Raw genomic sequence first — 20,627 nt, 5'->3', positions numbered from 1 at the left:
CTTGCTGTCTATTGACTTCTTTGTCAAGGTTATCACAGTATCTTTAGTGTTTTTTAAGAAGATGCGGCTCCAGACAGAGCACAAAAGAATCTCCGAAAGAGCCAAATGGAGAGACAGTAGACAGGAGAAAAGGGGAAGAAAGTAGATATCAGCCAGAAGATGGCACCACTGCTTCTCTGTTCAAACCTTCTGTATGTGAATTTGGAGATTCCAAGACAGGAGAGAAGGAATCTTGTGCTCTCTTCTCTGGGTTAGAAAGAGGTGCCTTAGTTCCCAAGCACTCCTGGTCTTGTATATACTGAAACAGAAACAGTTGGGGCTTTTTTCATTCTTTGCAACCCATTGGAGGCCATGCTGGAATAAGTTCTCGGACAGGTCTTTCAGCTCAACCACACACTTTACTCGGGTCACTTTGACCTAAAAGAGAGAAGTTAAAAAGACAATGATTCTTTGTCAGGAAAAAGTAGAACTGCACACTTACAATTTCTCCCACATGTTCAAGTGGGCATGGTGTTTAGATGAATTTTTGTGCATGTTCATCAGAGTGCAGTCCTTCAACTGCTCCTGAAATGACACCAATCTTGGCAATGACAGGTTGGGATGAGCACGAGGAGAGGAAGAGAGGGTGCCTGTTCTGATCTGGATCCCTCCTTGTGCCATCTATACTTCTGCCTAACAGATCATTTACACTGTCAGGGACTGACCATACAGTATTTGATACATGGGAAGGAAAGGAAGAAAGCACGGGCCCCAACTCACCTCCTGGTCCCCGTTTGTGGGCTGCACAGAAGAGCTGGGGAGCCAGTGCTGGAGGCTTCGGGGGAGCTTTCGGGGCCAAGGGGAGGTTGTTTGCCGGCTTGGAGGGCCCTCCTGGGCTGGTCGATTTGCTGCGGAGAATGGCAGCCATTAGGGAGGCGGGGAGAGCCTCACTGCCCCACCCTTCAGTTCAAATGGGCCAACCAGACCCTTTCTTGCAAAGGGGCATGCCCTACAGGGACTTTGGACCTGAGTTTTTTCACTCAGGTCCGACTCCCTAGCATAAAAGGAGGGCCTCCCCTGGCTTCGATCGCATTCGACTTTGCTCTGTCCCACCCACCTTCGTTCTAATTAAGAAATTGTTAATATTTTGTTATCAATCACAACTTTTACAGTTTGGCATGGGGGCTGGAGTGGGGGGCGATTGAGACCTCTTTCTTACTCTTCCTCCATATGTAAATGTCAGACTCTAGAGGAGTGGAGGGAAATAGATTGGGAGAGGAAGACTGAGAGGCAGATTTCTTTCTCTTGTCATTATGTCTGCCTGACCACCATCAGTGGTAGCCCATGGCAACTGCCGCCTCCAACAGAAGGGCTTGGAGTAGGGTTGCCAGCTCCAAGTTGGGAAATACCTGGAGATTTCGGGGGTGAATCTGAGGAGGGTGGGCTTTGGAGAGGGGAGGGACTTCAATGCTATAGAGTCCAATTGCCAAAGCGGCCATTTTCACCAGGGGAACTGATTTATATCACCTGGAGATAAGTTGTAACAGCGGGAGATGTCCAGCCACCACTGGGAGGTTGGCAACCCTAGCTTGAAGGGTGATAGAGAAGTGGCTGAGGAGGGGCTTATGATAGAGACTGGCATTTTACAGGTGATATTGGTGATCTCTTTTGTAATGTAAATTTGCCAGGCCTTTTCTTAATCAAGCTTGGGGTTTGTTTGTCCATGGCTAGCTGTGCTGAGTGCTTCCCACAAGGTGAGAAGTAGTGGTACCAAAAAAAAGAACAACCGATTGGTGCCACATGTGCTGAACCTCAGCAGTTCTCCCAGCAGATTAGAAGAATTTGCATGGTCAGCACAAGGTTCCTTGTTCTCAAAAAAGGAAGCACAATACCTTGTGTAACATGGCACCTTTTCTCATTTCCTGGCATTTCCAGTTTTGCACTAAAATGCTAATTTCCTCTGTAACCATCCCCCCCATGCTATTACTGTGTGGGATTAAGACACATTAAAAAGTGTCATGTTAAAACACACACACACACCCCATGTAACATTTTAAAATAATTTAATGTTTCTGTATTAATTTTTTTCTCTTTTCTAAATAACTTCGGAGGACAATTATGGGTGAAAATTAGGCTAAAAATAATAAATAAATGCAAGAAAAAAGACTAGGCAGAGCCTTCCTTTAACTGTACTACTTCAGATAACAGGAGGGAGGATTTTCTAAATTAAAAAAAAAATCAAAAACATACAATCATCCTCTTTCTCTTTCCCCTCCCCCCAAAATTCCTAATATGCTGCAGTGGCAAAGTCCAAGGACAAAGATGTCATGTGCTTCTTCCCACTTCAAGTGCTAAAGAGTTTTGATATAGCAATGCCTCTTTTGATGCTTTACTAGAAGCATCAAACCACATATTAGTTTCACTTCTTTGAATATGCTAAACTCTTCTACCTGTTGGTAAGAAACAGACTGGGAACCAATAAGAAGAAAAGCAACCCAGAATTGTTAATGTTCATCCTGTGCTTGCTTGTGTTCAGCTGCAATCTTCAAAATTTATATTGACTTCTTTTGCCCTACAGCTTCAACTTTCTTCCCATCCAGCTTTAGTAAGCTCCGTAAACGCAATCAGCCACTCTTGAAGCAGAGGACATAAAGAGAATTGGATAATATCTCAGCTGGAAGGCGCCATATGTTGATGGCAAGGTATAGTTTATGAAGGAAGAAATGGGATTAGAATTGCTCTAAGTACCTAGGAGCTATAAACAGTGACTGGAAGAAATAACATTTTGTACGTGGACAACAATTTGCCAAAGTGAAAAGAAAGATTTCTTTGGGCAAATACAGGCGAGAAACTGTTTTGGATCATGTTTCACAAGTCTGGTACCTGGGCATCATGAAAAGATCTGTATTTTCTGATTTGTAGAGGTACATTAGGGGCAATTCAAATGATATGGCCTTCAGCATCGAAGCTCCTGAAAAAAAAGGATCTTGCATACAACGTCTTTTAGAGCCGCTGTTGCTCTGTGGTAGATCACTTGGTTGCATGTCAAAAGGTCTCATGTTTATCTCCAGTCAGGAGATCTCAGATATTAAGAATGATGTTTCTCATCCTGAAACCCTTTAGAGCTGTTGCTAGCCAGCGTAGGCAATACTGAACAATGGGCTGACTTAGTAGAAGGCAGCTTCCCATGTCTGTTTGGATGGCTGGTCTTGTGGAATTTCATGCTAAAAAGAATGCCAGTGAGATACACTGGTTAGAGCGTCAAAACAGAATCTGGGAGCTCCAGATCCCCACTCTAGAATAAAACGTAATGGACAATCTTGGGCTAGTCGACATCTTTAACCTCCCTCCCTCCCTGTGAGGATAAAACAGGGAAGGGAGATCAGTGCATGCCACTCTGGGCGAAAACACATGGTCGCTTTATCCTCCTTTAATCCCTGTTTTAGCCAGGATTGAACCCACATTAAGTGAAACGCATGCGTTCGATCCTGGCTGAATCTTGGCTGAAACAGGGATTAAAGGAGGATAAAGTGACCATGCGTTTTCGCCCAACGTGTTCCTTGGAGGAAAAGTGGGATGGAAATGTGCTCTTTTTTTTGCCATCAAGTCACATCTGACTTATGGTGACCTCATAGAGTTTTCAAGGCAAGAGACGTTCAGAGGTGGTTTGCCTTTGCCTGCCGCCTCATCATAACCCTGGTTTTCCTTAGAGAGCTCCCATCCAAATACTAGCCAGAGCCGACCCTATTTAGCTTCTGAGATCTGATGAGATCAGGCTAGCCTAGGGCTATTCAGGTCAGGGTGAAAATGTAAGAGCTACACAGATAACAGTACATATTTCTGACAGTCACTGGACACAGCATACATTTGAGCCAGTTGCCTGGTAAAACACCTGACATGACCTTTATTATGTAAATAACATAATACATTTAAATCATTTTGTCGGATGTTCTGAATAAAATATCAACTTTTAGTCATCTTCTCTTATTAAATAACTTTTTAAAAGCATTATTTTTTTCCAATCTTTCCTTCACTAAAAAGGCTGCCATGATAAAGAAAGCTTCCACACATTCCTGCCAGAATGTCAGACTCATCTCAGGCCTTACATCAGGTTCCCTGACCTTCGGAGGAATGGCCAGTGCCCACTGAGGATACAGCTTTTCACTGGTGGCTCCCCAGTTATAGAATGTCCTTTTTTTGTCTCCTCTGGTACTGTTGCTGAAGATTTTATAGTGACAGGCAAAAACTTTAAAAATATCCAAGTAAGCTTTTAGATGATTGATTGCCCCCTTTTGTTAGTGTTTTTGTGTTGTTATAGTTAATGCTGTTTTAGATTGAAGTGTTTTTATGATCATTATAAATTTTAGGTATGTTTATGATTAGTTTTATTTTGTTCAAATAGTTTATTAAAATAGTGTATTAAAATCTCTTTCAATGTGTTGTAAACTGTCTCAGGTACATTTTGCGTTGAGACAGTATATATTTAAATAGATTTTAAAAAATAGACAGCTAAGTTCAGATTCCTATTGTCTTTAATAAAGGTTACCTTTTGATTGGTGCTGTATAGGCATCACTGATAAAGTTTTCATGTTACATTTTTCTATTTTTTAGTGTTTGTAGAAAATGATAATGTTAAGTTAAATAATAATTTTCTTTCCATGACAACCCCATTAAGACAAGTAACTACGCCATTTCCATCAAATATAAAATCAATTTACAATGTCTGTATCTCCAGGTTATTCATCTTCACCTATCTTTTGTTCAAGTTGTAATAGCTTAATTGGCATCTTTGAGGCTTATTTTAAAAGAAGAGAAAAAGAAAGGACAGAGTCTTGGCATCTAAACAGATGAGTCTTCACATCATTGTGTTTAATGCAAGTATTGTCTTCTTTTATATACAATCCACTCATTAGAAGCCAAATTGAGCACTTCTGTCAACCATGTACAGATTTTATGGGTCCAAGCTAGTACTGCTAGATGTCTTACAATTTGCAGCAACCATGATTGCTCTGAGCCTGTCAAAGCTCACATGGTTTGCTTATAGCCTATAAATAAATTGTGAATCCCAAGAAACAAAAAGACTACATGGTAAAAGCAATTTGTCTAGCCATTTCTGACCAATTTTTCTTTCAGGACTTTAACATGAATGAGCTCTCACTTTCAGGTTATTCCCCTACATCCTAAATTCTAGACCTCAGCAGGTACTGCTGTATGCTGAAGCCTCAATATGCACTTCAGTGGAAGCAGCAGTGAAAGTGTACTGATCTTCTACAACCACCGAAGAGAAATGCAGAGCTGTGGCGGGCAGGGAGGCTGCACCATACAGGCATCAGAACCTGCACAACCAGAGATCCAAAAGTCTCCAAATTAAGTCAAGTTTATAGAACTTCTTTCCACATTAGTGAAACTAAGATCACAACTGTTACATAGTTGTTGTTGTTTTTACCTTGGGTCACAACAGAAGCCGTTTTTTATCATCAGTTAAAGCTGTCTGGTACAATAACTCTGTGATATCACAATCTACATATCAGTGCCATTAATTCAAATGTCATAGACGACAGCAGCATTTTGTGGAACAGAAAAATTAGCAGCTTAATATGCCTTGAATTCAAAATATCCATGAACTCTGGCTAATTCGTCATACCATATTTCCTCTTAAAAAGTGGCATAGCACAAATTATCTTGGAAATTAAGTACTTACATGTACATTGGCTGTAGTTGTAAATGAGATGTCTTCTGAGGGCCTTGATAGCCGTAAGAGTCAAATCCTCCTATGAAATCAACTGAAAGAGGAGGAAATTGCTTTCATTGCTGAAATCATTCCCAGAAAAGATAGGCTTTACCATTAAAACAAAACAAAACAAAACAAAACAAAACAAAACAAAACTGAAAGCTTCTACAGAGACTGCATTGGGCAGGCATGTTGAATAGTGTATTAAAAATGCAAGTGACTGACAGTGCAATCCTATGCAGAGTTACACCTAAGTCCAATGAAGCCAAAATTTAAAATCAGTGTAGTCTTTATCTTGTAGATGCTGCACTTGGTTTGCATTCCATACTGCCATAAGCCATCTATGTACAGTGTACACTTGGAGATAGATCACGATGGGTAGCCGTGTTAGTCTGTCCGTAGCAGTAGAAAAGCGCAAGAATCCAATAGCACCTTAAAGACAAACAAAATTTTTGGCAGGGTATGAGTGTTCATGAGTCATGAAAGTTCAATTTTGTTAGTCTTTAAGGTGCTGCTGGACTCTTGCTCTTTTCTAGTGTACATTTGATTTTTCTTTATACATGCATTGGGTAATTCTCAAGTTACCTTAAATGCAGGTACAGATCAGTGTGAAATTTAAACCTCATATTTATTCTGGCACTGGTCCCCAATTCCATTTGTAAAGTGAACACATGTTGACTCTTTCTTACAAACAGATGTACATGCAGAATGTATATGCATTAACTGTAACACGTTGAACATGGTTATAGTGTAATCCTAAACAGAATTATACCTTTCTAAATCCATTGAAGTAAATGAGTTTAGAAGAGTGAAACTCTGTTTAGGATTACATGTAGGAATGTAAACCAAGTACAGCATTTCCAAGACAGAGACTGCGTTTTGCCTTCACAAACTGATATGCATTTACTCTACAACCAGAAAGGAGAATTACACACTGCTCTTGTAGTTAATGGGTATAAACAACACAGGCTTTCTATACTGCAAAGCTATTCCTTTGCAGCCTGCATGTTATAACTGGTTACACATTATTGTGCCATGTTTGCAGCCAAATTGTGGTTCTGTGAACAAAAGGCCAAAAGACATCTGAAAGGCTGAGTCAAGCATTATAAGGAGGAACCTGTAAGTTCTGACCAGTACTAGAGCAGACATGGCTTATTGTTGTATTTTTTAAAGAATGCATTGTTTCTTGGTCTAGCATACCTACCGGTATGAGGAATGAGTGCTATAAGCCCCTTTCAAAGCCACTTATATTAGTGACCATTTTAATATTCTGTGGCAATGAATTCCATAACGTAGGAAGAGCTTTCTGATGTTCCATCTAATCCAGCATTCTGTTTCACACAGTGGCAAACCAGTTCTCCTGGAGGGCCAACAAAATGGGCACATAGGCAAATGCCTACCCATGATGCTGCCTCCTATCATTGGTATTTGGAAGTTTCCTACTTCTGCATATTGAGGTACCCTTTAGTTACTATGGCTAGTAGCCTTTGATGGACCTGTCCTCCATGAATTCATTTCCCTCTTAAAGCCATCTATGCTCATGGCTATCATTTTGGGTTGCCAAGCCCAGCCCAGCTTGGTAACCTGCAGGAGACTGGAGGGATGGGGAAATGGTGCATGTGGCTGTTGCAACAGCATGATATCAGTTCCAGGAAAAACAAGGAAATGACATTGTGCCTTTCCAGGATTCACCAGAAACTCTATTATAAAACGATAGATTTGTTAACAATTCCTAGAGTGGGCTGATGTCACCTCTAGGGGGCTCCCAAAAGTGATATCAGACTTCTCTAAGAACCACACACACACACAAAAAAACTCTATGGTTTTATCATAGATTTTCTGATGATTCCTAGAGAGGCACAATGTCGCTTCCAAGTTTCCCCCAGAAGTGACATTGCACCATTGGCCCAACAGCCATTAAAAAAAAGAACTTTCATCACCACTCAGAGCAGTGACAGGAAATGACAGGCAGAGGTGAACAATCTCCTGCATTCATCAGAGGACTGCATCCTCTATATATCTAATTCTCATATGTGCCCCCTGCCTGCAGATTGCTAAATCTGCAGCTAGGGGACACACTCCCCTGCAACAGGTTTTTCTGCAGTCTCAGGGGACCCCCTGGGTCTGCAGAAAAACCCAAAAAGATTTTTTTTAAAAAAATATATATGGAGGGTTTGAATTTCCCCCAAATAAAATAGTGTTCTCTGCACAACCGCAGAGAATGCACTTACCACCTCAGGCTTGTGCCGGCGGTAGTGGCACAGCCCAAGAGCCATGCTGGGCCTGGCAGCGGCTCCCACTGAGAGAGAGGAAAAGAGAGAAAGAAAGAGAGAGAGAGAGAGGTGGCTCCCGGCAGAGGCCTCAGCATGCCTACCTGCCAAGAGGGAGAGAAGGAGAAAGGGAGAGAGGGAGGGAAAGACGGTTCTGCTGCAGCAGTAGCCAGTAGCTGCTGTCTGGCTGAAGCCAGGCTGGAAAGTGAGCGGGTGGAGGGGCAGGTGAAATTCCCACCCCTCCACCCCCTGCATGTTTCGCAGCCCCCCACTTGTCATGACTATAGTCAGTGAATTCCATGGCTTAAATACTTATTGACTGAAGAAATATTTAATCTGTGCTGAACTTTTCCCCATGAACTTCACTGGGCGCACCAAACTTTTAGTAATTTGAGAGAGGGAGAAAAAGCCTCTCTATCCACTTCCTCCACACAATGCCTAATTTTATAGACTTTTATCATGTCCCTCAGTTGTTTTTTGTAAACTGAAAAATCCCAGAGACTTTAGCCTTTCCTTATAACGCATGGAGCTCCAACTCCTTCATCGTCTTGCATGTCCTCTGCTGCTCTTCTGTTCTATATGTTTTTCCCAAACTAGCTTTCAGTCAATTTCTTCAGATTTTTCGAGCCTGAATAGACACTGTATATAGCGATTGCAGTATAATGGCACCCAATGTCTGTAAACAATAATGCATTTTTTCTTCCTCACTAGCATTTCAGAACCCTAACTAGCTTTTTGGAATCTGTGGTGTCCAGATTGAGCTGAAAGTAATAAATTCCCCTCCCCCCCTTAAACCCCCCCCCCCAATGCCAATTGCTGCCCTTTCAGCTGCCCTTTTTATCCTGGCCGTTCCTAAAAGGTCAGTAAAAGTGTCACACTGTTTCTAAGTCCTGACTAAGTCCTAAGTGTTAGCATGGAATGAATAAATAAAGTTTATTGACTGGATGACCACAGAAACTCTAAATCCTAAAGTGATTTATCAAATGCACTTTAGTACATTTTCTGTCTTCTACACCATCCTCATCACTGCTGTAGTTCCCTTAATAATGTTTCCCCTTCGCAAACAAATCTAAAAGTACAGAGCCATAATCCCACTGATGGGATACATAAAAGTTTGATGCATTTCATTCAAGGATGTATAATGTTAAATCTCACACAGCCTGATCTTGTGCGTGATTACCCAGATATAAGTGCCACTAGTGTCAGTAAGACTTATTCCCCTGTGCATAGTCTGGCCCTTGCTCCTCTACTGCTGTGTCTTTCTCAAACACAACAAACAAGAAGGGGTCTTTCTAGCCTTCTGACAGAAGATGAAATATCTGATCCATTTCTTCCATCTGGAGATTGTAGAGGGGAATAAGAATGTTATGTGGTTGCAAAGATTGTTTAGTGACATCTATTTGTGCTAATAAATATATCCCTTTATGTACTTGCAACACTTTTAAGTTATTTTCAGAAGTGCAAAGAACAATGTGTAAAACACCAAATACCATTGGGCCCTCCCCAAAAGCATAAAGCTAATAACACATCTGTAGATCAGAATCCTGTAACAGAAGCTTTGACAGTGTCCTATGGATTCACACAGCAGCAATTATTATCAAGTCACCCAATGCAGCTGCCAATGTCCATTTTCAGTGCCCCCATGTAGAAGGAGCAGCCCATGCTCCCAATGCACCAAAGGGTTTTATATTCCTGAAATAACACACATCATGGATTGACAGCATATTTCTCCTTGCTGTGGGGTCCCTCCTGAGACCAGTACGCTGCCCCTAAAACTTAGAAGTGTATAAAAAGTAAGGTTTAACAGTAGCTGCGGAAACACATACCAGTTAAGAGCAGGTTCATCTGGTTTGCACAAATGCCCTGTAAGTTGGAAATTGCTATTCAATTTGGTTTCTAGAAATATTTGCACAGATGTTTTTCTCCACAAGAAATGGCAACTGCACTGAACACAAGGGGCTCTGCTGGCACAAACATAGCTCTGCGGCTTGGGAGCTTTCACAAAGGGCCGCAGAGAAAGAATCAGCTGAAAAAGCAGATGGATAAATAGGAAAGAAAGAACATGGCACAAAATAGCAAAATCATCCATCTCATCACCATCCAGGCAACAAAGGGTAGCAAATAACAGAAATGAAATAAGTAGTGAACTAGACCAGTGGTCTTCAACCTATGGATTGGGACCCTGTGGCAGGTAGGGACCCTGTGGAACCCCGCCTGTGGGGTGGCACATCCTAAAGAACTGACTTTTTTGCTTCTTTTTGGAAGGACTTGCTACTTGTGTGGGGCCATACCTCTTGCCTCGCTTTGCAAGCAACATGATGAGGTGAGGTCCTCCATGGCTCTAAAACTTGATTTGTTCCTCACTATAGTACATCTCCTTGTGCTCAGCTTGTGTTTCCTGTCCCTTGCTCTTTTGGTCTGCTGCCCTTGAACTGGCCTTGAGGTCATAAATCTGGTTCCCACTCTTCATGTCACATGATTGTGATGTCATATGCTTGCCACTTAGTGGGCCCGTTATCACTGCCCAGGGTTAAAGGTGGTTAAAATGGGTTGTCTGAAAGACTGAAGACTACCAAACTAAATACATACCTTACCCAACCAGTGTGGAGACTGTGTGCTTCCACTTGGCAGCTGCATTTTACAGTATTTTATTGGGATGGATGTGTTTCTCTCCTCATTTGTGTGGAATGGCTTCCTCCCAGCACCAACCACTACCAATGGCATTCTTGTCATCAGTATGACCAAAACCAGTATTACGTCCAGTAGTGTGGCGTGTCAGCATATGAAAGTGTGGCGGTGAGTAAGACCTGAGTCAGCCTTAGGCATCTGCCTCTATAGAATGATTAAAATATCCTATAAAGGTTGAAGAGTTGGCCTTATGAGGATGCTGCACAGGCTTAGTAACTTTTATAAAGAAGAGTCTTTATGTATCAACCATACTAAGACTAAAGTGATGGTTTTCAGAAAGAAGTCCAGAAAATTTCAGTGGCATATAGACAATACTCCAATAGATCAGTGCCACAGTTTTAAATATATCAGGGTTACATTCTCTGAAAACCTTTCTTGGAAGGCTCATATGGAGTGAGATCAACTGGGGCTATCCTTAAGTTCTACCATTCAAAAGGTGGCTTCTTGATTGTTCCCCACTTGAAGCAGCTCCAGAGTAAAGTCATTGCCCAATTCTTGTATGGGCCGAGATCTGGAGTTGGGATGACAACACAGTATGAAGCCCAGAGATAATACAAAATTCCTTTTTAAGGAGAATTTCAATCTTGCCTCAGGGGCCTCCAGCTGCCCTGCTGCGAGCTGAAACTGGCGTACCTTCCATTAGGGCCCCAGTATCGACGTTGCCTTAATTAATTCCTGGGGAAATTTGAAGAATTCTCCCTCTACTAATCTTTCTGGGTAATGCTTTATGCAGCTCCAGAAAGACACATTATTGGTTCCTAGTTATCACAGACTTTTCTGCCATTACCAAATACCTGTTGTAACTCCCTGGCTCCCACGTGTTGGTGAGCCCTCCAGCAAATGGTGGCCATGCTGCATCCTCACCTCCTTTCCCCTGCAGGCCAAGGGGGCCAATCAGGGCCCTGCAGGGGAGGAGCTTCCTGGCTGGCCAAGATTTGAATGGCCTAATCAGGCCCCATCAGCAGGCTGATGCTTCCCAGCCAGTGCAGTCAGACCTGAGGTTTTCACTCAAGTCCACCGGGCGGGTATTTAAGGAGCTGCCTGCTCGATCCTGCTCTCAGTTCTTCTCTTGCATTTGTCCTGCCCACCCTCCCTATGCTGTTTTGTTTTTAAATGTTTTCTTGTCACAACTTCAGAGGTAGGTGGTTTGGGCATGGGGCTAGATCCAGTTTGGAGGGAATGCTGGCCTGCATGCCCCCTTTCCCCTGCTCTGGGGACCCCAATAAGGGGTTTTGGGGGAGGCCTGGTTGGTACATGCCCAGCTTGGGGGCTGCGGGGATGGCTTCCTTCCAAGTGGCAGGGGACCCACACAGCTGGCTTCTGTCCATGTGGGTCCCACATACTACCATTTCAGGCTGCTCCCAGCAGGTGGGCTGGGTGCAGGAGCACTTCAGTTTGACAGATGGGTCAGCTGAAGCCTGCATCCCACCCCTATGCTACACCAGTGCCTAGAGCTGTAACCAATAAACCAATAAACTGTGGCCAGTTTCCATCCAACAAAGACTTTGTGCATCATTTGAACTATGGGGGGATCTATGGGTGAATGGTATTGGGTGGGGGTGGGTCAGCATCCTCAGAAGGTGGTAGGTGTCAGGCAGTGGACCCACAGATTGGCCCTGTGCCCGCAAGACCCACGGCTCGCTAATCTCGGTCACAACTTTCCTCCCCTTTTTCCGGCTTGCATGTGTCAAGGTGGGTGAGTCTCCTTGGGCCTGCTTGGGTGTTGGGAGTGTGTTGGGCTAGCAGATACTGGCTGTCTGCTTGGCATAGCGGGAGGACCTGAGTCCCTGTTTGCCTCTCCCTTTCCCTTAAATATTCATTTGGGGCCCTTGTGGTTGTGTTGGTGCTGTGAACTGACTTTATAATCTTTTCCACTCTAGCAGGTGTTATTTATGAGGCAAAGGCATTTTCTGAGTTGAATTGGGACATGTAGTCTGTGTGGATTAATTGGGAAAGTTAATTATTGCTGGGACAATGCCTCCTAAGAAGGTTATTGTTGCTTACAAAGGGGGTGCACAACCTGCTACAGCTGGGAGAAGGGGGAAGACCAGCTAAAAGGGTCAGGTCTGATGGGGGCAGCAGGCCAACTCATTCCCCTAAGGCTGCGACTGCTCAGAGGCAGCATGCTGTTCCCTTTACCTCGGAATGCCCTGGCCTCTTACAGGTTCCCAGGAGCAGGTTTCACACAGATGATGCTGTTGGAGGCTTATCAAAGGTCTTGGAGCACCTCACGATGAGGATTGAAAATCTTGATGCTGAGCCACGGCCCATCACCACTCCTGCTGCTGCATCTCTCCCGAGGGGCAGGGGTAGCAGATCCAGGGCTGCCAATCTGCCACCAGGCCTCGCCTCGCCTGTCTAGGAACTCAGTTATCCTTGTGGATAAGGTGAGCATGAGACTGGAGGTCCCCAAGAAAAGGAAAGTGAAAAGTGATGCATATTGGGACAAAAAAAATCCTAACTTCACATATACACTGATGGGATCTGTGCTGGCAGCAACAGACCAAGAAAGGGATCTTGGGGTGTTAGTGGATAGCTCAATGAAGATGTCAACCCAGTGTGTGGCTGCTGTAAAAAAGGCGAATTCCATGCTGGCCATAATTAGACGAGGAATAGAAAATAAAACTGCTGATATCATACTGCCCTTGTACAAATCTATGGTGAGACCACACTTGGAATACTGTGTACAGTTCTGGTCACCACACCTAAAAAAGGATATTACAGAGCTTGAGAAGGGGCAAAAAAGAGCAACCAAAATGATTAGGGGACTAGAGCAACTGTCCTATGGGGAGCGGTTAAGACACTTAGGGCTGTTTAGCTTGGAAAGAAGGCAGATGAGGGGAGACATGATAGAGGTCTATAAAATTATGCATGGTTTGGAGAGAGTGGACAGGGATAAGTTTTTCTCCCTCTCCCATAATACTAGAACACGTGGTCATCTGCTAAAGCTGGAGGGTGAGAGATTCAAAACAGATAAAAGGAAGTATTTTTTCACACAACGCATAGTTAAATTGTGGAACTCCCTGCCCCAGGATGTGGTGATGGCTGCCAGCTTGGAGGGCTTTAAGAGGGGAGTGGACATATTCATGGAGGAGAGGGGTATTCATGGCTGTTAGTTAGAATGGATACTAGTCATGCTGCTTACGTATTCTTTCTAGTATCAGAGGAGCATGCCTATTATTTTGGGTGCTGTGGAACACAGGCAGGATGGTGCTGCTGCACTCATCCTTGTTAGTGGCTTCCTAGAGGCACCTGGTTGGCCACTGTGTGAACAGACTGCTGGACTTGATGGGCCTTGGTCTGATCCAGCAGGGCCTTTCTTATGTTCTTATGGAAGAGCTCTCATCGTAGATGGTACCATTCTAGCAGTGAGTAGTCAATGGGTGAGTCTTCTTCTGATGAGGAATCTACTCATATTTCTCAGTGTTATTGGGTGGCGATGGCTCGAGTTCCTGGGACTTCCAGTGTGGGCATCCAGGATGATGGAAAGTGCGATTAAAAGCTCCGAGGCTGTTTGGGTCACTGGGCAGGCTGCGAACACTGGGGTGAAATCTCTGGCTTACACTGACGCTGAGGACTCCAGGTATACATTTGGCCAGAAAAGTGCAGGAGCACATTTTAGATGGGTACTTTGAGCACGCCTCTCATAGTGAACACACACATTGGGACTTACTCAATGACAATCTCTGGCTTTTATACATGGGCACACAAGTAAGGAACAAGTTTGAGGCTAATAGATCTGGCAAGGGTGCCTTTAGAAGTGAGCCTGCCCACAGAGTTTGCTGGAAATACAACCAAGGGAAATGCCAGCGTGCTTGTTGCAAATACAAGCACAATTGCAATAATTGTTTTGGTCCTCATCCCAGGCCATTCTGCCCTCGTAATAGGGGTGGCCAACAGCCCTTTCAAGGCAGCCGCCCTCTTCCCAATGGTAGCAGGAAGGAGGGTGGACCAAGTGCTGCCTCAGGTGCTTCCACAGGGGGAGGAAAGTAACAGTCTTCCTGTCTCTGGTTGCCTCACATGGTGCCCAACCCCAATTCAGCTTGACCAGTTAGCTTGCTGGCTGGAAAGATACCCCACTGTGAGACTGCAAAATTCCTTTGGAATGGGTTTTCATCAGGTTTTAGGATCCCTTTTGTTGGCCTGCACCTTCCCTTTGAGTGCCAATTTGAAATCTTCTCGTGAGCTGCCCGAAGTAGTGAATGCAAAGGTTCAGAAGGAGTGTATAGCTGGGAGGGTTGCCAAGCCACTCCTTTCTCCCCAGCTTCCTAACCTCAGAGTGTCCCCATAGGCATTGTTCCAAAAAAGACCCCAGGTGAATACAGATTGATACATCATCTGCCTTATCCAAAAGGGGCCTCTGTTAATGACACCATTCCAGCAAAATATTATACAGTGCGCTATGCATCCTTTGATCAGGCTGTACGCATAGTGTGGGCATGTGGGGTGGGTGCTGTTATGGCAAAATGTGACATCAAGTCAGCCTTCCAGTTACTGCCAGTGAACCCAAGGGACCATTGTCTGTTGGGTTTTAAGCTTGATGGGTTTTGGTATGTGGATAGGGCCATGCCGATGGAGTCCCCTGAAGGCGCGCGTGGGGGGGGGGCGTGGAATAGATCTGTGCCTCCCAGCCGGGAGGCACAGATCTATTTAAAGGGCTCCACGCACGCCTTCAGGGGAGTCCGTGAAGGCGCGGAGCGGCAGAGGGGTTTAAAGACCCCCCGCCCCTCTTCCCGGGACTCCCGGAAAGAGGGGCGGTGGGTTGTCAAGCCCCTCTGCGCTGTCTGCGCAGGCAGGGCAGAGGGTTTTAAAGACCCCCCGCCCCTCTTCCCGGGACTCCCGGGAAGAGGGGCGGTGGGTTATCAAGCCCCTCTGCGCTGTCTGTGCAGGCAGCGCAGAGGGTTTTAAAGACTCCCCCGCCCCTCTTCCCGGGACTTCAGGGAAGCCCCCTGAAGGCACGCGGGGGGTCTTTAAACAGATTTGTGTCTCCCGGCCGGGAGGCACAGATCTATTTAAAGACCCCCCGCGCGCCTTCAGGGAAGCTCCCTGAAGGCGGGCAGGGGGGGAAGATCTGAGCCGGCCGGGAGGCACAGATCTATTTAAAGGGCCCCCCGCGCTCCTTCAGGGAAGCTCCCTGAAGGCGCACGGGGGGGGGGGGAAACAGATTTGCTCCTTCCAGCTGGAAGGCGCAGATCTGTTTAAAGGGCCTGAATTTGCCAAATTTATTTAGGAACACCCCGAACTCGCCGAATTCGGCTCTCCATTTCTCCCCTTTTTTGAGTTCGGTTCAATCCAAACTGAAAAACCACCGAATTGGGGGAAATTCAGCTGTTTTTCGGTTCGGGCCGAGCCGAATCAACAGCCCTACCGCCCAGTGAACCTGTTTCGCGGACAGTTTACGGGCCCCCGTTAGCGCTTCCAGGTTCTTGTGATCGCTCCACACCTCAAAAGGGACCTTAGAACCTTCTAAAAATTGTCTCCATACCGTGAGGGCATGGTGCACGGCGGCCGCTTCTTTTTCCCAGATTGGCTAGTTGATGCTGCGTGAACTTCTTAGAGAAGTAAGCGCACGGATGCATTTGACAGTCCTTCCCCTGCTGAAGCAGCGTACCCCCCATTGCCACGTCTGAGGCGTCAACCTGGACTACAAACATTTGCTCAGGATCAGGGTGATTTAATACCGGTTCAGAGGTAAATAGTTCCTTGAGGGTCTCAAATGCAGTTTGGCACTGGGGGGGGGTCCAATTTACTTTAGCCGCAGGCAATGTGGCTGCACTTCCCTTTCCCTTAGTCTTAAGGAAATCAGTGATGGGGAGTGCAACTTGCGCGAAGTTGGGAATGAATCCCCTGTAGAAGTTAGTGAACCGAAGAAATTGCTGAACCTGTTTGCGTGTTGAGGGTGTTCACAATCTGTTACAGCCTGCACCTTTTCAGGGTCCATGGTGAGACCTTGGTGTGAAATTATATAGCCCAGAAAAGTCAACTGTCGTTGGTGGAATTCGCATTTGGACAACTTAACATAGAATTGATTATCTTTGAGACGTTGTAACACTTCCCTTACCTGGGCAACGTGTTCATCCATAGTTTTAGAGTAAATTAGAATGTCATCTAAGTAAACCAGCACTCCTTTATATAGTAAGACATATAAGATTTAGTTAATGAATTGCATGAAGAACCCTGGGGCCCCTTTTAATCCAAAAGGCATCACTAAGAATTCGAACATGCCAAAGCAACTGGAGAAGGCTGTGAGGGACTCATCCCCGTCCCTAATTCGGATTCTATAATAGGCTTCAACCAAGTCTAACTTGGTGAAAATACGTCCCTCTTTCAGTTGTCCCAAAAGGTCTGAGATTAGAGGAATGGGGTAGGCATTAGATTGGGTGACTGCATTGAGCTTTCGGAAGTCGATGCATAACCGCAAATCACCTGTCTTCTTGCGCACGAAGAAAGCAGGGGCTGAAGAAGGAGCGGTAGAGGGTTGGATAAAACCTCGAGCTAGGTTTTTGTCCAAGAATTCACGTAGCACAGTTCGTTCCGATGCGCTCATGGGGTAAATTTTACTTTTAGTAAGTTTCCCATCTCCCACCACCTCAATAGCACAGTCTGTTCTGCGGTGAGGGGGTAGTATATCACATTCCTGCACATTAAAAGCATCTGCAAAGTCCCAGTATTCAGCAGGTATTTGGGGAGACTCATTAGTGTCTGAAGCCAAGGCAGGGGTTGACAGGAGCATGGTTTTGACAGTGACTTCGTATCGGTGCCGTTCACAGCCTGGGCTGGAAAATGACAAAGTCTCGGCTCCCCAGTCGATGGAGGGGCTGGGTCCCCTCAGCCAGTTTATACCCAAAACTACAGCGTATCTGATATTGGGGGCTATGGTGAAGTTGATTTGTTCCCAATGGTGGCTTATTCCCATCGCTACTCCCCAGGTGCGACGATCGACAGGCCCACCTTTAAAGTCACTGCCATCCATCTGGGCGAAGTGAACAGGGGCCGGTACAGCTACTGACTTCACTTTAAGTGCCTTAAAGGTGGCTTCATTAATCAAAGAGCGGGCACACCCCAAGTCTATAAGGGCTTTAACTTGTAACGGGGGACCCTTCCTGTAGTGTTGTAACATTACATCCACATACACTGTTTTTGCCACTTCACTCACCATTAGGGGAGCCTTGGGTTTTGCGGTAACATCTGTGGAGGTCTGCGGTGTCACTCCACTCACCACAGACCCAGTCCATTTTTTGATAGATCCAGGGGAGACTCCAGATTCAAGTCAGGGGGATCCCAGTGGCAGTCTTAGTCCAACAATCCAGAGCCATCCTCTGCGGTTCCTCGATGTGAAATGCCGGGGGCGCCCTCCGACCCCTGCGTAATGCTGCGGTCAGACGCGGCGCATCTCCTCCGGCGTGTCCTCTACCGCGAGGCATCCCCTCTGGGCGAGGAGCAGGAGTTGGCTGCTCTGGACGTGACAGGCAAGTTGCAGCAAAGTGACCCATGGCACCGCAAACGAGGCAGGCTCCCCTTTGGAAACGGGACACTCAGTCTTGTGCAGGTTGAGCCGGCCTCCGCAGGATAGGCGCTGCGGCTCTGTGGGGAGGTTTCTAGCTTCCCCCCTCTTTGGCCCCTCGTCAGGCAAGAGAAATGAACTGGCGGCGGCTTTCTACTTCTTCAGCTAGTAGGATCCACTCCTCCAGGGTGGCGGGATCTCGGTGCACATAAGCCCAGTTCAATATCTCTGGGTGCAGGGCTTCTCGGAAGTAATGTACTCGAGTAGCCTCAGTCCAATCCATGATTTTACTAGCGAGTCTTTGGAACTCATCGGCAAAGTCCCTGACCGATGAGGATCCTTGCCGGAGTTGTAGAAGGGCAGCTTTGGCCTTTCCCCCTTGAAACGGGTCCTCAAACTGTTGTCTTAACGCTCGCATAAATTCATTGAGCGAGCGGATGGATTGGGCCCGGGTGTCAAACTGGAGGACCATCCAATCTGCTGCTTTTCCCACTAAAAGCGAGGACACGAACCGAACCTATCAAGATAGCAATGGAAGTCATGGCAACCCCCCTCCCAACGAGGGTGGATTCCCATGGGACTCAGAAGCAGACTAGAATTCGGCGGTTGGCAGAGCTGTCCTTAAACAGCACCTGGTGAAACCAAAACAATCTCAGTCAGGCCGCTTCAGCAGAGAACAGGCCTGACAGTATGGCTGGGTAAGGCCTTCGGTGCCCATTTAGCCAGATCCACATCTGGGGCCAAAGCTCTGTACTTCACATGGTGCCCAACCCCAATTCAGCTTGACCAGTTAGCTTGCTGGCTGGAAAGATACCCCACTGTGAGACTGCAAAATTCCTTTGGAATGGGTTTTCATCAGGTTTTAGGATCCCTTTTGTTGGCCCGCACCTTCCCTTTGAGTGCCAATTTGAAATCTCCTCGTGAGCTGCCCAAAATAGTGAATGCAAAGGTTCAGGCCTTCGGTGCTCATTTAGCCAGATCCACATCTGGGGCCAAAGCTCTGTACCACTGTATATGGGTCACAAAGGGCATAAAGGCTGACCTCCAAGTATGGCAGGCCTTTTTGAGGGATTATAATGGGGTCTCACTATGGCAATCACAGCAGGATATGAAATCTTCATTACAAGTGCATTCTGATACAGTGGGCAGTACTGGGTTTGGGGTGTATTTCATGGGGCAGTGGTGTGTGCAAAAGTGGTCGGCAGCTTGTACCCAGGCAGGGATATTGAGGGACCTAACTTTTTTAGAGCAATTCCCGATTCTGGTTGCAGATTACATTTGGGGGGACGCTCTGGCGAACTCATAGGTTCTCTTTTGGTGTGATAACCATTGTCTGGATTATCAACAGGCAGTCCTCGCACTCTGAGTGGGTCATATTCCTGGTGAGCAAATTTGTGTTGATTTGTTTAAACAATAACATCTCTTTTCCTGCTAAGTATGTTTCAGGGCTTGATAACAAAATTGCAGATGCATTATCTCAATTTCAGGAAGCAAGGTTCAGGACATTGGCACCAGGCGCAAACTGACACCCAGACCTGTAGTCCCTTGGTGTCAGCTAATCTGGAAGGGAGCATTCAGCTCAATCACCCCCTCCGCGCTGCATTCTTATGCATGGGCTTTTCAGTTGGCCATGACATTTGCAGTGTGTATAGGGGAGCCTGGATCCCCTCCTGTTTCCCAGGACACCGTTATAAGGTACCTTGTTTTTATGAAAGAGCAGAACCTGTTGGACATTGGCACTTCACATCGTTGCTTTATCCTTTTACAGCAGTGGTTCCCAACCTTTTTTTGACCAGGGACCACTAGGACTTTTTTGTTGGGTGCAGGGACCCCAAGGTTCAAAATAAAAATGCAGAGAATTTGAAAATAAACTTTAATCATAACTGTTAGTTAAACAGTAAACTTAGAATAATATTTGAATATATATTTTTATAATAGAGAACTTTTAATTGAAAATATTAATTTATTATGGGTTTATAACTTTGTTTCGCGGACCTTAATTTAGTTCTCGCGGACCCCTGGTTGGGAACCAGTGTTTTACAGCAAAGCACATGGGCACTCTGACCCCTGCTGCCCTTTATCCACTTTAAAGGCCTACTTATGGATACAATCCCGAGCTTCGGGCCCCTTTTTCATACACAAGGACATGTCACTGCTCACTAGGTACCAGTTATTGGCAGTGTTAAGGTTCTGCCTGGATGCTGCGGTCCTTCCATCCAAGGAATTTGGAACTCATTCATTTTGTATTGGGGCGGCCACCACTGCCAATGCTTTGGGATTATCTGAGGGAGACATCAGATCAATTGGTCACTGGAGGTCAGACGCCTACCAGACGTATATCCATAAATGATCAAACACAAGATTCATATTATTACCATTTTCTTGTTGTTTTATTTGACAGGTGTATTAAAGATGGTGTGGATCGTAGCATAGTGCATTGGTGTCAAGAGCAAGC

General features: G+C 45.5%; 1 protein-coding gene across 2 annotated transcripts in view; it reads right to left on the bottom strand.

Moving 5' to 3' along the window:
- Nucleotides 1–345: 345 nt before the first annotated feature.
- The window catches only part of NKAIN2 (sodium/potassium transporting ATPase interacting 2), a 722,370-nt gene continuing 702,088 nt past the window's right edge, over nucleotides 346–20,627 (bottom strand). For both annotated transcript variants that reach the window (XM_056856242.1, XM_056856243.1), the window contains 2 exons: nucleotides 5,681–5,762; nucleotides 346–417 (listed from right to left, as the gene is read on the bottom strand). In XM_056856242.1, the coding sequence (XP_056712220.1) occupies nucleotides 408–417; nucleotides 5,681–5,762 (92 nt within the window). In that variant the 3' untranslated portion in view covers nucleotides 346–407. The remainder of the gene's footprint in view (nucleotides 418–5,680; nucleotides 5,763–20,627) is intronic.

Source organism: Euleptes europaea, chromosome 10 (genome assembly GCF_029931775.1).
Source record: "Euleptes europaea isolate rEulEur1 chromosome 10, rEulEur1.hap1, whole genome shotgun sequence".
Taxonomy (NCBI): domain Eukaryota; kingdom Metazoa; phylum Chordata; class Lepidosauria; order Squamata; family Sphaerodactylidae; genus Euleptes; species Euleptes europaea.
This window is presented reverse-complemented; position numbering and strand designations above follow the sequence as displayed.